The following is a 14,768-nucleotide window of genomic DNA, read 5'->3' on the forward strand; positions in this document are numbered from 1 at the left end:
AAAAATACAGGACAAATTAGGAGTGCTCTTGAATGTGGACCTTCCCCCACACCCACTTTACAGATGTGGAAACTGAGGCTCACGGAGTCATTTCCTGGTCTCCCGCAACAATGTATGATGGAAGTCGGCCCATGTCCCTTTTCTGTGGGCGGTATGAGGTGGTCCCACATCCACCCACCCCCTTTCAGTAAAAAACACAATGAAAGAGCTTAGAAAACGTATTCCTTTGTTCTTTTCCTTTGAAATAACACACACAGGCAGGGAGGTGGGGAGTAGTGTAGGTGGGGGAGGTGGAAGCATTGTGGGGGGTCATACCGTCACCCCCAAATCCAAGTTCTTCTTTTACAGTCCTTTAATGGGGTTCCCCAAGGACTTGGAAGGAATGGAGAGAGGGGTCCCCCAATAAGCCTAAGCTCAGAATCCAAATATAAAGTGCAGAATATACAGGGTGGGGGTACTGGGAATTAGGGCGGATGGAATGTCTGCTCCTCTCTGGTAGAAAAATAGACCTGGAATGAATCTGGGGGGCTGGGGAGTTTGGGGTTTGTTTTGCATCCTTGGATGCTTGGGTTTAGGGAAGCTGCTTCTGGCTTCCAACTCTGAAGTCTGGGGAGGGGCTGGCAGTGCTGGGAGATGTGTGCGGTCCCCTCAATGTGTCCCCAGCCTTGGATTGCCTCCTTGCCAGCCCCTAAGAAAGAGCGACTGGATCCTCCCAAGGGACCCAGGCTCTGGGGGTTGTTATCAGCCTAGACAGTGGGAAGGGGGTGTGAGACATGGCCCTGCTGGGGGAGTATTTGAGAGAGAAGTTTCCCTGCAGTCCAGGCTTTGCTGGGGAGGTAGGGGGTCCAGTGTCTGTGCAGGGCCTGGGAGAGGCATCTCCTCCCCTTGCGGCCGGCATGAGACGTGTCAGGACAGTGGACAAGTCCCGTGGGTTTTCAAGCTGGGAGGCTAGGACCTGGGTTTCCTGGAGGCTCCGTAGACTATGGGGTTTGTGCCATGGGGGGAGGTCTCCGGGCTCTGGTGTGTGTCTGGGACGGGGGCGCGTGGGATCCAGGACACTGATTGGCCTATTGGGAGCTAGACTGGGGGTTCTGAGCGTTCAAGATCTAGTGCTTGGGAGGACTTGGGTCAGAAACAGGGAGTTAAGGGGTTGGCATCCAGTGGCTGGAGGTGGTAGGGTCTGCCTCTTATGGATGAGGTTGTAGTACCCAGCGCCTGCAGTGAAGGGATTTGGGGTCCAACAGCTGTAGTCGCCAGCACCCGCTCCTCTGCCATTGGGCTCTCGCGACTGTGGTTTGAGGAGTGAGGATCTGGTGGGTCAGGGCTTGGAAATCTGGGATCCGGTGGTGGAGGGTATAATGGTTGAAATGGGATCCGGGAGTCGAAGCAGAGGGATCCAGGACCCAGTGTCGAGGTAAAGGGATTCAGGAATCCAGTGGCTAGATGGAGGGGGTCTGAGATCCAGTGGTTGGGGCCCCGGGACCTAGGCATTGCACTGTCAGGATCCGGTGCGCTGAGGTTTCTTGATATCCAGAATCCAGTGGCCAAGCTTGGAGATCCAGGACTTGAAGCATGGGGATCTAGGATCTGCCAGTGGATCTAGGATCCAGTACTGCCTGAGGACACTGGATCTGGTGCCTGAGGCAGCTGGGGTCTGGGGGTTTACATACATGGTATGTGCTGCTGTGGTCGGGGTATCAGGATCCATTAGCTGGGTTGCGGGGGGATCCAGTGGTTACGACGTGGAGGTCCAGGACTCAGTACGTGTTGGGGGAGAGGGAAACGTGGGATCCAGGGGCTGGGATGTGGGGATTCAGGACCCAGTGGATGAAGTGTGGGGATCCTGTGGTCTGAATGCGTGGGGAGGGGGACCTGGGATCCACTGGCTGGGCCCTCGGTCTCCAGTGGCCGAGGTGTGGGGGATGTCACGATGGAGGTGAGGGATCTGGGGGAGGGGTGGGCTCTGGGTCCCTCACCTGGACGTGACCCCCAGGGCCTGCTTCATGTTCTCGTAGACCACGTAGGAGATGCTCACGGCTGGGATAACCTTCATGAAGTTGGGGGCAATGCCCCGGTAGAGGCCCCGCACGCCCTCCTGGGACAGGATGTGACGGAGCAGACCCAGCATGGACAGCTGGGGGGCTCCCTCGATGGAGGCTGGTAGGGGGTGGGGAGGCCAGGTAAGGCCAAAGGTCCCCCTCTCGCTTCCCCCTCCCCCCCTCCCCCCCAGGGCTGGGCCAGGTGGCAACTGCAGCAGGAGGGAGGAAGGTTAGACTAACAGTGGGACCTACCACTCAAGAGTCGGGACTTCTACTGGCCTTGGAATTGGCTGCTCATCTCTTCACCCCAATCTGGAGGCCCCAAGTTTGGGGATGACTAGAAACAGAGCAGCTATGTGTGGAGGGGGAGGTGGAAGAGGGCACAGAAATTTCCTCTTCCTGGAACTCAATTCCTTCTCCCTTTTCCCAGCTAACTCTTACTCAACCTTCCAACCTCCATTCCAAACCAGCTCTTCAGGGGAGCCCTCCTTGGCACCCCAGTCTAAGTCCAGCTTTTCCTTCTCCCCTTTATTCAACCCTAAATCCATACTTCATTGTGGACTGATTTATTCACCATCTTCCTTCCTCTCCAGCTTGGGAGCTCTTTGAGGGTGGAGGACCACATCTGTCTTATGCACGGATGACCCCCGGCAAAAACGACAAAACACAAATGCTAAAATCCCCGAGGAAATTCTCAAAAAAGATTCAGGGATAGTAGCGGGAAAAGAAAAGAAAAAAGAACGTCAAAAGAGCAATACAGAGAAATATAGTAAAACAATCGTAGCCTGGCCCTGCTCCTCCTTTTGACCTCACTATATCCCAGCCTTGCAAATTAGAACCCAAGTTACCAGCCCGGAAAGCTGCCTCCCAGCTGAGATGGCTAGGATGCTCTTCCGGCACTGGCTGTATCTGTTCTCCTACTTAGGGTAAAGGGCTCCCATCCCAATGTCACGAAAGGGTAAACTGAGGCCCAGAGAAAAGTAGGGACTTTAGTCAAGGCCATCGAAATCCAGGAGGATCCCAGCCCAGGACCCTGCCTTCTCACGGGAAGGAGCTGGGGATGGGAAGGTGGACCCAAGTCGCGAGACCTTCCCTACCTCCTCCTCCCACCCAGGCCTCACCTTGGGCCTGCATGCGGGTCCGGACCAGGGCCAGGGGGTAACTGGCTATCTGGCCACACGTGCTGGAAATGGTGCCGCAGGCCAGGAGCACGAGGATGCCCGGGTCGGCCGAGTCGTGGCTATACTGCTGGAGCCACCGGTTCTTCAGGGTCTGGCAGGGGTGGAAAAGGGAGGAGGGTGGGTTGGAGGTGGGTGACACCAGGACCCTGGCTTCAGCGGTCCTGCTGGCTGGCTTCTGTATCCCGTGATGGCTGGTGTTAGCCAAGCATTTTACCTGCATGCTCTCACTCAAACCTCACCTAAACCCTCTCTGGTATGTGGAATAACAGCCCCCCCCTACCGTTCCTGCCTTAATCCCTGGAATCTGTGAAGATGGTCCCTTCCGTGGCAAAAGGGACTTTGCAGATGGGATTAAGGATCTGGAGATCGTAGATTATCCCAGGATATCCAGGGGGGTCCAATGTCATCACAAGTCTCCTTATAAGAGTCAGAGAAGGAGATGTGATGACAGAAACAGAGATCAGAGAGAGACAGAGAGAGAGATCTCGGGGAGGGGGGATGGACATGCTATGCTGTTGGCCTTGAAGATGGAGAAGGGGCCATTAGCCGAGGAACATGGGCACTGCTAGAAACTGGAAAATGTAAGGAAACGGATTCTCCCATAGAGCCTGCAAAAGGGAAGCAACCTGCTGACACTTTGATTTTAGCCCAGTAAGACGCATTTTGGATTTCTGACCTTCGTAACTGTGAGATAAGAAGTTTGTGACGTTTTAAACCACAGTTTGTGCTCATTTGTTACAGCAGCCATTGGAAACTCATACAGTCTCCAAGGTGGCCACCCTGCCCCTTATCCCTTACCACTTCAGCTCAAACCTGCCGACTCCAATGGCCAAGCACCCATGGCTCAGCCTGAGGATTTTATCTGGTTCCAGGCAAGGCTGCTCTGAGCACATAGGAACAGGTGGGCAGTGCCGGGAAATTAGCACCCCCAGAAGCAACCTTCAAAGGATGACTGACTTGGTGTATCAATACCCCAGCTCCCTTGCCTCTCTGATGGGGGCATGTTCTACACTTTCTCCCGGAGGTCCCCACCAGGATTGAGCTCCACCTGTCTGCTGTGGTATCTTGCTTGATAATGCACTGTTATGGGTTTAAATGAATCCCCCACCAAAAAAAAAAGATGTGTTGGGGTCTTAACCTTAGAATATGACCTTATTTGGAAATAGGGTCTTTGCAGACATAATGAATTAAGATGAGGTCATACTGGAGTAGGGTGGGCCCTTAACCCAATATGATTGGGGTCCGTAGAAGAAGAGGAGAAGAAGAAAAAGGACCCATAGGGGAGAAGACCGTCATGGCAACAGAGGCAGAGACTGGAGTGATGCGTCCACAAGCCAAGGAATGCCAAGGACTGCTGGCAAAGGCCAGAAGCTGGGAAGAGGCAAGGAAGGATACCCCCTACAGATTTCAGAGGACGCATGGCCCTGTTGACACCTTGATTTTGGACTTCTAATCTCCAGTACTGTGACGATAAATTTCTGTTGTTTTAAGTCACCCAGCTTGTGGCACTTTGTGAGGGCAGCCCTAGGAAACTAATACTAAAGCATGATACTTTTTGGTTGCCTTCCCTTCCCTGTCTTACTACTTCCCCCCAAAACCACTTGCCGCCCCATCCCTGCTTCTGGAAGACCTCCAACTAAGACAAGTACCACTACAATCCCCATTTTATTGATGAGAAACTGAGGCTCAACAGAAGTTACTTGCCCAAAGCCACAAGATAAAGGTGACAATCAACATTCAGAGCCACCCCCAAGTCCAGAGCTGTGCCCTTGGCCAATCCCTTCTGAAGCCTTCTGTGAGGCCTCTGTAAATCCAGGATCTTCTTTTTGGCCTTGGGACTGGAATTGCTCATAGGTTTCATTTCCTAAGTCAATTCCAGTGCATTGGTAATGGCTGCCTGGAACTGTGTTGAGAGGGACTCAGTGCTGTGATGGATTGGTGATGTCTGGCCTGGGCATGGAAGGGGCAAATGAGAATCGTTTACCATTACTGCCTTTGCAATTTTAATAGCCGCCTTTTGGGGCTGGGGCTGGAGCTGCATTTGCCAAATAGGTGTTTTTAAGAGCAGTTCTGTTAAAAAGAGGTTCTGATGACTGGAAAAGTATGGCTAACACTGGGCTTAAAAAAAAAGGGTAAATCACTTTTCTGCAGGACTTCTCAGAGCCTTTAAGGGGCTAATTTAGATCTTGAAATGCCAAGAGGGCACAAGGCTTTTCAAACTTCTTAGACCTCTGAAATCCCTTTTGGGGTGAAGAATGAATGAACTAAGGCTGCAGAATAAGGTCTTATTTCTGCTCATGACTCTGAATGGCTCCCTATCACATTTAGGAGAAACCCAAACTCATGATCAATTGAGTCCTTGCTGACTCTTCAGCTCCCTCCAGCCACTCAAGACTTCCACTCCTCAACAACAAAACAACCTCATCAAAAAATGGGCAGAAGACCTAAACAGACATTTCTCCAAAGAAGACATTTAAGATGGTCCACAGGCATGTAAAGAGATGCTCAGTGTCGCTAATTATTAGAGAAACGTAAATCAAAACTGTAATGAGGTATCACCTCACACTGGTCAGGATGGCCATCATTAAAAAGTCTACAAATAATAAACGCTGGAGAGGGTGTGGAGAAAAGGGAACCCCCCTACACTGTTGGTGGGAATGTAAATTGGTGCAGCCACTATGGAAAACAGTAAGGAGGTTCCTTAAAAAACTAAAAATAGAGTTGCTATATGATCCAGCAATCCCATTCCTGGGCATATATCTGGATAAAACTATGATTTGAAAAGATACATGCACCCTTATGTTCATAGCAGCACTATTTACAATAGACAAGACATGGAAACAACCTAAATGTTCATTGCCAGATAAATGGATAAAGAAGATGTGGTACATATATGCAGTGGAATATTACTCAGCCATAAAAAAGCATGAAACATTGCCACTTGCAGCAATATGGATGCAACTAGAATTATCATACTAAGTGAAGTAAGTCAGAGAAAGACAAATACCGTAAGATAGCACTTATCTGTGGACTCTAAAGGATGGTACAAATGAACTTATGTACAAAACAGAAACAGACTCACAGACATAGAGAACAGACTTACGGTTACCAAAGGGGAAAGGTCGGGGTGGGGAGGGATAAATTGGGAGTTTGGGATCAGCTGATATATACCACTATATATAAGATAGATAAACAACAAGGTCCTACTGTATAGCACAGGAACTATACTCAATGTCTTGTCATTAACCATAATGAAAAAAAAAAAAGACTTCCACTCCTCCCATAGGCCATATTCATTCCTGCTTCTGGACCTTGGCATTGGCTGTGCCCTCGTTCACACTCCCTCCTGATATATATTCAACTCATCACTCCAACACCACCTCTCAGAGACATTCCTAGACACGCCCCCCTCCTGCCCATGGCTACTTTTGATTGCACGTCTTGTTTATTATCTTCTGAGAACACTTCAGGGTCTGCAATTACTTACTTGCTGGTTGACTTGACTTCTTTGTTCGTTGGAGGGGTGTCCCGGGAGGACAAGGATTATGTTGTGCTCCCTGAACGCAGCAGCCAGCACAGTACCCAGAACACAGTTGCTAAGTGAACGGGTGAATGAGTGAATGCATGAATAAATAAACGAACGAATGAGTGAAGCCTTGTCTCACTTGGCTCCGTAGACACTGGGTGCTGGTAGGGCAGGTACGGGTGGCAGGTACCGGGGATCCTAGATCGGGACCAGCTACGTCATTTGCGGGGTCCAGTGCGAAATAAAGATATGTGAGGTCCCTTGTTCAAAGATTATTAAGAATTTCAAGAGGGTGACAGCAAAGCATGCAACCAAGTGTGGAGCCCTTCTGAGTTGGTGACTCTATAGGTTGCCTACCCATGAAGCTGGGCTGGATACAACGATGGGGGGTGGGGGGATGCCTGGGAACTTCTGAGGCTGTGCTAATTGGGAGAACCTGGTGATCCCACCAGGAGAAGGGAAAGGCAATGGATGAGGTCCCTGGAAGAGAAACAGCGAAAACTCCCAGCTCCTGCTTCTCCTGATAAAGGCCCCGAGATGCTGGTCGTGGGGTAGGGATTTTATGGTGGCGGCAATGACTGAAATGGCCTTGAAGAAGATATTGGCCTGGAGATGGAGGCGCGTCTGACCCACGTTTTGGGGGGGATGGGCATCTTTGAAGCTCATCTTCGCCTGCTCCCACGTTTCTGTGAGCTAGAGTGGTCCCCGACTTTCACATGTCCTGAGACCCGGGAAGGCCAAAGTACAGGTGGAAGGTTCTTGCGGTGGGAAGCGCAAGAGTGGCGGGGCAGGTGGGGAGGTCCAATGCCTGAAGGAGTTCCCCGGAATCCCAAGGCCCACAGTGCTTTGCTTCTCCACCCCTAGCTATGGAGGTCAACTGAGCCAGCCCCACAGGAAGGGCAGATCCCAGAGAAGGGAGGACCACAGACCTCGTAGACGGCCAGGTCAATGCCTGCGTAGGGGATGATGCCCAGCACGTTGGGCAGGTAGCCGCGGTAGAAGGCTCGGGGCCCTTCTCGCTCCAGGATCCGCCACGCACAGTCCAGCAGCCCCTTATACTGGCCCGTCCGGCGAAGGGTCAGCCGTGTCTTCAGTACCTGGGGAGAAGCCGGTTATCCCTGGAAAAGCTGCCTTCGGAATCACTACATCCAGGAATGAAGACACTTCGAAATTGTACCTCCTAGATGGAGATACCCTGAGAATAACTGAATTAAAAGAACCACTTGTGGGACTTCCCTGGTGGTCCAGTAGCTGGGACCCTGCACTTCCCTTGCAGGGGGCATGGGTTCGATCACTGGTCGGGGAATTAAGATCCTGCATGCTGCTTGGTGTGGCCAAAAAAATAAATAAAAATATAAATAAATAGAAGAACCACTTGCTCTAGAACCTTCTTCTACCCCCGAACTCTATACCTACAAACTGGTTACGCCTATCAGACTTGCACGTGGCACCCACTGTTGTCTCCCAATATCTTGTGACTTTCTCCCTTATCAACAGAAACTGCTCTTTTCAGCAAGAATACAGCCTCTAGAAACAAAGACTACGTTTCTCAGTTTCCCTAGGCGTGTAGCCATGTGACTGAGTCCTAGCTGATGAAACAGATGGTGAAGAGGTATGCAAGGCTGTCAGAAAGCATCCTTAAAGGCAGGGAGGTGTTCCTTCCTCTGTTCCTCCTTCTTAGCTGGAGTGTGGATGCTGTGACTGGAGCACAAGCAGTCATTTTAGTCCATGAGGTGGGTGCCACAGGCTGAGGTGGTGGAACAAGATAGAGGGAAGGAACCTGGGTCTCTAACACTCTGAAGCCACCAGACCGTCCCTGAACTGCTCACCTCCGGACTTCATTTATGTGATTTGAGTTTTCCGACACTCAGAATCCTAAGTGACGCCGGGCACAATCTGGAACTTGAAATGATTTCTCCAAAAGTGGTTTCACCTAGAAAGGATTCCCTTGGGGACAAGCATCCTGGAAACCAGTATCCTTAGATGAGTCATATCCATAAAGGGCTGCACCCCACAACTGTTATTTAAACAGCTAAACCAACACTACTGTGATACCCAGACCAGCTACACGTGAAAGAGCATTGCTCTGATGAGCTACACTGAATCAAGAAGAAGCAAAGTTATAATCCCAACGCTTATCCCACCTTGGAGTGAAAGGGTTATTGCAGGCCCGCGCCCAGCCCTGCAATGGAGCCTCTGCTAGGGCCCCTCCTTCTCACCTCCATGGGGTAAATGATGGTTTGGGCTGTGGCACCAGCCAGGGAGCCAGCCACAAAGCGCTCCTGCACGTGCAGTGTCTCCTGCTGCCCCCAGATGGCCCGCTTGATCTGAGAGGGAGACACAGAGGTGGCGGGACCTCAGGGGTTGGGCCTTCAGTGCACTCGGACCTTCCCTCTGCTGTCCTCCTCCTGGGCGCATCCCGAAGGGGAGCAGATGCCCACTCCGGGGGACCCGCAGACATCCCCCACCCCCAGGCCAATCCTGCAAAGCCTCCTGTCTGTAGCCCACGCCTCCCCCTGCCTGCCCCCACCTGCTCATAGGCCATGAACTTGATTGCCGACTCAGGTGCAATCTTGAGCACGTTAATCCCGTTGCCGCGCCACAGGGAGCGCACGCCCCCCTCTTGGATCATGCTCCGTAGGCCTCCCAGGATGTTCAGTCGGTTGGTCTTGGAGGCGTGGACCTGGGTGGGAAGACCAGGTGGCTCTGGGGACCCCACCAGGGGTCCAGGCCTAGGGAAGGGGGTGGGTCTCTCCAGGGCCCCTCACCTGCATGAAGACCTTGAGGCGGTCCAGGGGGGCTGTGCCCGTCCGGGACACGGCACCCGCCATCGCTCCCGCCACCAGCTGTTTCCACCACGTGCCAGTCAGCTTCTCCTGCTCCGAGAACTCATCCGGGACAGTCAGGCACTCGCCAATGTCCAGGACCTGGGGATGCAGAGGCTGGGGGTGTCATGCCCCAGTGGGGCTGGGGGGATGCAACTCTGCCCTAAACTGGGGCGTCTCCCCCATGAATCCCAGGGTACCCAGCAATGAATCCCAGTCCCCCAGTGAATCTCACTTGGAGAGCCCAAGAGATCTCTCTTGGACCCCTACCAGACCCAGCCCCGCAGTCTCCACAAAAGATAATAACATCCTTCCCGGGGATCTCCACCAAATCCCATCAAAGCATCCTATTCAAGTCTCTACCCCACAGGGGACTTCCCTGGTGGTCCAGTGGTTAAGACTCCATGCTTCCACTGCAGGGGGCATGGGTTTGATCCCTGGTTGGGGAACTAAGATCCCACATGCCACGTGGTGTGGCCAAAAATAAATAAATAAAAGAGAATATATAAGAATACATATATTATGGGAATTCCCCGGGGGTCCAGTGGTGAGGGCTCTGCGCTTCCACTGCAGGGGGCACAGGTTCGATCCCTGATCAGGGAACTAAGATCCTGCAGGCCATGCAGCACGGCCAAAAAAACAAAACAAAGCAACAAAAAAAACCCAAACAACAACGACAAAACAAACAAGCCCCTGCCCCATAAAGATCCCTCCAGAGCCAATCAGATCCCTCCAAAGGATCCCACCCAAGGGTCTCCCACGTAAGAATTCCAGAAGATACCTCCAGGGCCACACAAGGTCCTACCAGGGACTTCCTATATGTGGAGCCCAGCAGATCCCTCCTGGGGGTCTCACCAGATCCCCAGGGGTCTCCCCCACAGAGATCATCCCCCCTCTAGCATCCATCACCTGCAGACTTCTTAACCAAGCCCCTCATGGGTCCCCCAGGGTGGGAATCTCTGGATCTCCCAAGAGGGTCTCAGCAGATCGCACGGATGGACCCCTCCAGATGCCATCAGATCCTACCAGATGCACCACTCAAGGATTCCCACCCTGGAAATGGCAATCCAGAGCGCTTCCTCCCTCCCAAGTTCCAGTAGATCCCGTGAGACCCTCTGAAGACAGTGGCTTCCTAACTTGTCTTTTCAGCAACAGAATCCTTTATTGAGGGGAATAGAAACCAGCAGAAAGAGAGCCATGTGGTTGAGGGTGGGAGACCAGATGCCCCATCTGGTGAGCCCTTTCTTCCCTGAACCCCCGGAGGCCCCACGGTAAGTCTGAAGGGTCCCCATCAGCTGGCAGACACCTCCCCAAATGGGTCCCGGGAGCCCCACATGGAGGAAGAGGAGAGCAGAGCCTCATCCCTCGGCTGCTCCCAGTGGCTCCTCCTTCTAGAGGAGCCCCTCTAGCCCCTCCTGAGCCAGCCCCTCCCCCCATGCCCTGGGGAAAGGGGCCCGACCACCAGGCTGGGACAGCCGCCCCCCACCTCACCGAGGAATGCTTCCAGAAATACAGCACATCTTCCACATTCTCCAGCGAGTGCAACAGGAAGTGGTCACGCCATTCCTGCCAGTCAATGGTCATGGTGTCATCACGGTCCATGCTGCGGGGGGAGGGGTACAGGTGGGACAGAATCAGTGCCTGGGTCCAGGGGTGAGTTGAGTGAGGTTCTTGTGGATTTGGGGGGTAGACTGAGCTCCTTGGCACTGGGAGCTCCCCATTTTACAGAGGGGGAAACTGAGGTTCAGAGAGGGGAAGCAACTGGGCTAAGATCTCAGCTCCACTGCCTTGGGACTGGGTCTGAGGCTCAGAGGCTCGAGGTGGCTGAGGGGTCTTGGGGACCTGAGTTACCTGGGATTCTGGACATCCCGCTACTCACCTGTGCAGGATTTTCTCTGCCTGCTCCAGTGAGATGGAAATGCCCAGAGCTCGGAAACTCTGCTGGATCTCAGAGACGTCGATATGACCTGGGGAGGGGGCCCAAGGTGGGGAAGTGTGTGTGTAGGGACCCCAAGATGGAGGACCAGGACAGCTTGGAATGGGGATACTGAAGAAGACCAGCAGATCCAGAAACCCAAGGTGAGGTTTGTGGCAGGGTTGGGGGGGGGGGTCCTTGACCCACTGGGATCAGAGGGGTAGAACTGGGCCATATTAGAGGGGGTCTTCTGTTTGATGAATGAATGAAGGATTGAGTCCAGGGATAATTATGGGGGTCCCTATGCCACAGGGGGTTGAGAGGCAATGCTGGACACCCAGAAAAAGCGATGGGGGTGTCTCTGTCTCATAGGGAATCCAGGAGCAATATGGGGGGATCTTTGTCCCACAGAAAAATAAGACTAATAAATAATAGTGTCCCACCCCAGAAGGAAAAGGAGGTGGGATAGGCCGGCTGGGTCCCGAATCACCTAGCTGGGGGTGAGGAGAGCTCCCAAAATAGCCTGTGAGTCATCAGGGAGAAGCGGCTCTCCCTCCTCCTCCTAGCACTGCCAGTTCTAACCCCGTTGGCATCTCCAGGGCCCCCACAGCCCCATCCCTGGGCCTTACCATCCTGATTCCGGTCCAGACTGTGGAACAGAAGTAGCAGGCGCTGTTCCCGCTCCTGCAGATAGAGGATAAACTCCTCCAGGTCAAGGCCGCCATCTGAGTCAGCATCACCCTCAGGGGAGATGCCCTGGCAGGGGGAAAGGGACAGAAGGAGTTCTGGGAAGCTGCTCCCCCAATCTGGAGGAGGCAAGACAAGCTTATGCCCCAGGAACCCCCCAGGTCCCCCTCCCCCAGCCCTGCACCTAGAGGACCAGGGCAGGGAAGTCACCCCTTCCCTTGATCATCTCTTTCCTCAATAAGATACCCAAGGCCAAGGTAGGTCTGTGAGGTGGACAGTGGTTGTCCAGTTTTCCTGGTGAGCAAAACGAGGCTCTCCAAGGTCAAGTCACTTGTTCAAGGTTACAGAGCTGAGAAGTGAGTAGGTGGACTTCGGCTCTTGTCTCTGAAAGTCTGTCCTTCCAGGTGTCTCTTTTTTTTTTTTTTTTTTGTGGTACGCGGGTCTCTCACTGCCGTGGCCTCTCCCGTTGCGGAGCACAGGCTCCGGATGCGCAGGCTCAGCAGCCATAGCTCACGGGCCCAGCCGCTCCGCGGCATGTGGGATCTTCCCGGACCGGGGCACGAACCCGTGTCCCCTGCAGCGGCAGGCGGACTCTCAACCACTGCGCCACCAGGGAAGCCCCCAGGTGTCTCTTATATGAACTTGTCCACATGGCAGTTTCAAGAGCTCTCCTTGGAGACAGCACTGGGCAATGTGGGGCAATGACATCCACACTGAACATCTGCAGGGCCTCTGTTTTCCCATCTGTAAAGTGGGAGGTTGACTGGAGGTCTCAGGGTGCTATGGAGACAGTCCAGTGGCATCTGGGCCTCCAGGTGTGGGGGGACACATGCACAGGCTTGGGGTCAAGTTCCTGCTTTGATAGGTGCATCCCCAGCTGAGGGTGGCCTCGGATAGGATTGGGTCCTTGGCTGGGACAGCCTGGGGCATAGAGCCAAGCCCAGGAAAGGACAGGGAAGGGAATGTAAACACAGAGGCTGGGGAGGGTGTGTCTCCTGGAGGTGGGTGCAGGCCTTGTGTCTCGGGTTGTGCAAAGAGTTCAGAGAAGGGTGTGTCCCGGGCAGTGGGCAGGAAAGCGCACGCGGCCCCATTCCCAGGCAGACATCCCTCACCCCGAGGGAGGAGGTGGACGGGTTTGGCAGCCGAAACTGCAGGCCTGGGGCCTCGGTGGTCCTGTCTTGAGCGAGCCCGTTAGGCCCAGACACGGGCGGTCAGGGGGAAGGGGACAAGGACGCCCAAGCTAGGAACGGGTCCTGGTGTCCAGCCACAGGCAGTCCCGGGCTGCTCCCGGCGCTCCATTCAGCGGCTCGGGTTACCCTGCGCGGGCTGGGCTCCAGCGCCACGAGCCAGGAGGGGGTCCCTGCAAGGGTACCTGTTGTGCTCCGCGGTCCGGGCTGCCCCCGCCCATACGGGCCAGTCCCTGGCGCAACTCGTGGACGTCCAGGCGACCATCCTTGTTAGTGTCCAGCTCCTCGAAGAGGCGACCCCAGCGCTCACGCCGCTCCGCATCGCCCGGGCCCCCCCGCATGGCGCCCGCCCTGGGGGGAGGGGAGGCCCGGTAGCGGCGGCCTCAGCGGGGGCTTGACGGCTCCCCCTCCCCCCAGGGGCCCCGGAGGGCCAGCTCCGTGGCCACTGCCACCGCAGCCTCCGCGCTGTCTGCCCGGCTCTGGCACTTGTAGGAGGCGGTGACTGCTAGCCGTCGCCGCCCGCGCCAGAACTTGCGTCTCCTCCGCACTGGCGGGGAGGGGGATGGGGGCGGAGCTGGGGGGGCGTGTCAGGGATGCTCTCTTATTAGCACAATCTAGGGAGCAACCACGTTCATTCTGGGAAGGGGGGTTCGAGAGATCAATGATCTCAGGTCTGGTTTCAGAGTTCCGTTTCTGCGTGCCTCAGTTTACCCTCTGCCCAAGGGGACGAGGTAGGGAGATGTCAGGGATTGGGTTACATAATCCCTTTCCACTTGACCTCCCTCCTCTACTAATCCTCCTCAGGAACTAAAGTTCTCGGTTTCCCTAGACGTACTCAGAACCAACTCTGTGCCATCCAGCCCTGCAACAGCCCGCCCGCTCATTTCTCATTGCCTAAGCGGCCACAGAAGCAGAAAACCAAGTCGCCTTGCTCTCCCTCCGTGTTTTCTTCCTGCCCGCGCGCCTCCTTTCTCGGTCCCACTCAGACTGGGAAACAGAAGATCAACACGTGGCGCGGCTGCAAAGTCGGTTTCCTATTGGCCAGAGACGCAGGAGCTGTGCCCTGCGGTCCCGCCTTGCTCACCCATCTAGGCGGGGCCTTCCCAATGACCCCACACTGCCTTGGGCCCCGCGGCCCCCGGCTCGCCTAGCAGTCTTAAAGGGGCCTCTGCCGGATCCAGACGCCGAGCAGACTGCTTTCTCCGGACCGGCCTGGGGGGGAATCTCAGAGTCCCAGGAGCGGCTGGGGATAAGGACAGCGTTGCTGGAAGCGGGGACCCAGCCTGTCGCGCTCGCTGCACCTGCCAAATGTCCCTCCCACTAGTTTAGGGCGCAGTTTCTCGATTCGCCATTAGGGGGAGGGGCGCCCAGATCTTTTGACAGCGAATAATAATAATAGCTAACGTTG

General features: G+C 54.5%; 1 protein-coding gene across 10 annotated transcripts; it reads right to left on the minus strand.

The window, feature by feature from the left end:
* Positions 1 to 205: 205 nt before the first annotated feature.
* On the minus strand, positions 206 to 13,893 carry SLC25A23 (solute carrier family 25 member 23). 10 transcript variants are annotated; one of them, XM_049707610.1, is made up of 12 exons: positions 13,546 to 13,889; positions 12,116 to 12,170; positions 11,451 to 11,538; positions 11,063 to 11,174; positions 9,515 to 9,673; positions 9,277 to 9,429; positions 8,966 to 9,073; positions 7,676 to 7,843; positions 7,353 to 7,439; positions 3,161 to 3,311; positions 1,977 to 2,157; positions 206 to 1,654 (listed from the first exon to the last, which is right to left on the minus strand). In XM_049707610.1, the coding sequence occupies exons 1-12, from the start codon at positions 13,699 to 13,701 to the stop codon at positions 1,600 to 1,602; spliced, it is 1,473 nt and encodes a 490-aa protein (XP_049563567.1). In that variant the 5' UTR covers positions 13,702 to 13,889; the 3' UTR covers positions 206 to 1,599. The 10 variants fall into 10 exon arrangements, 8 of the variants coding, with proteins under 8 accessions (XP_049563567.1, XP_033256796.1, XP_033256797.1 ...); XM_033400905.2 differs by having other exon boundaries at positions 12,116 to 12,242; positions 13,546 to 13,882; XM_033400906.2 differs by having other exon boundaries at positions 206 to 1,599; positions 12,116 to 12,242; positions 13,546 to 13,881.
* Between the last annotated feature and the right edge of the window lie 875 nt (positions 13,894 to 14,768).

Source organism: Orcinus orca, chromosome 3 (genome assembly GCF_937001465.1).
Source record: "Orcinus orca chromosome 3, mOrcOrc1.1, whole genome shotgun sequence".
Lineage (NCBI taxonomy): Eukaryota > Metazoa > Chordata > Mammalia > Artiodactyla > Delphinidae > Orcinus > Orcinus orca.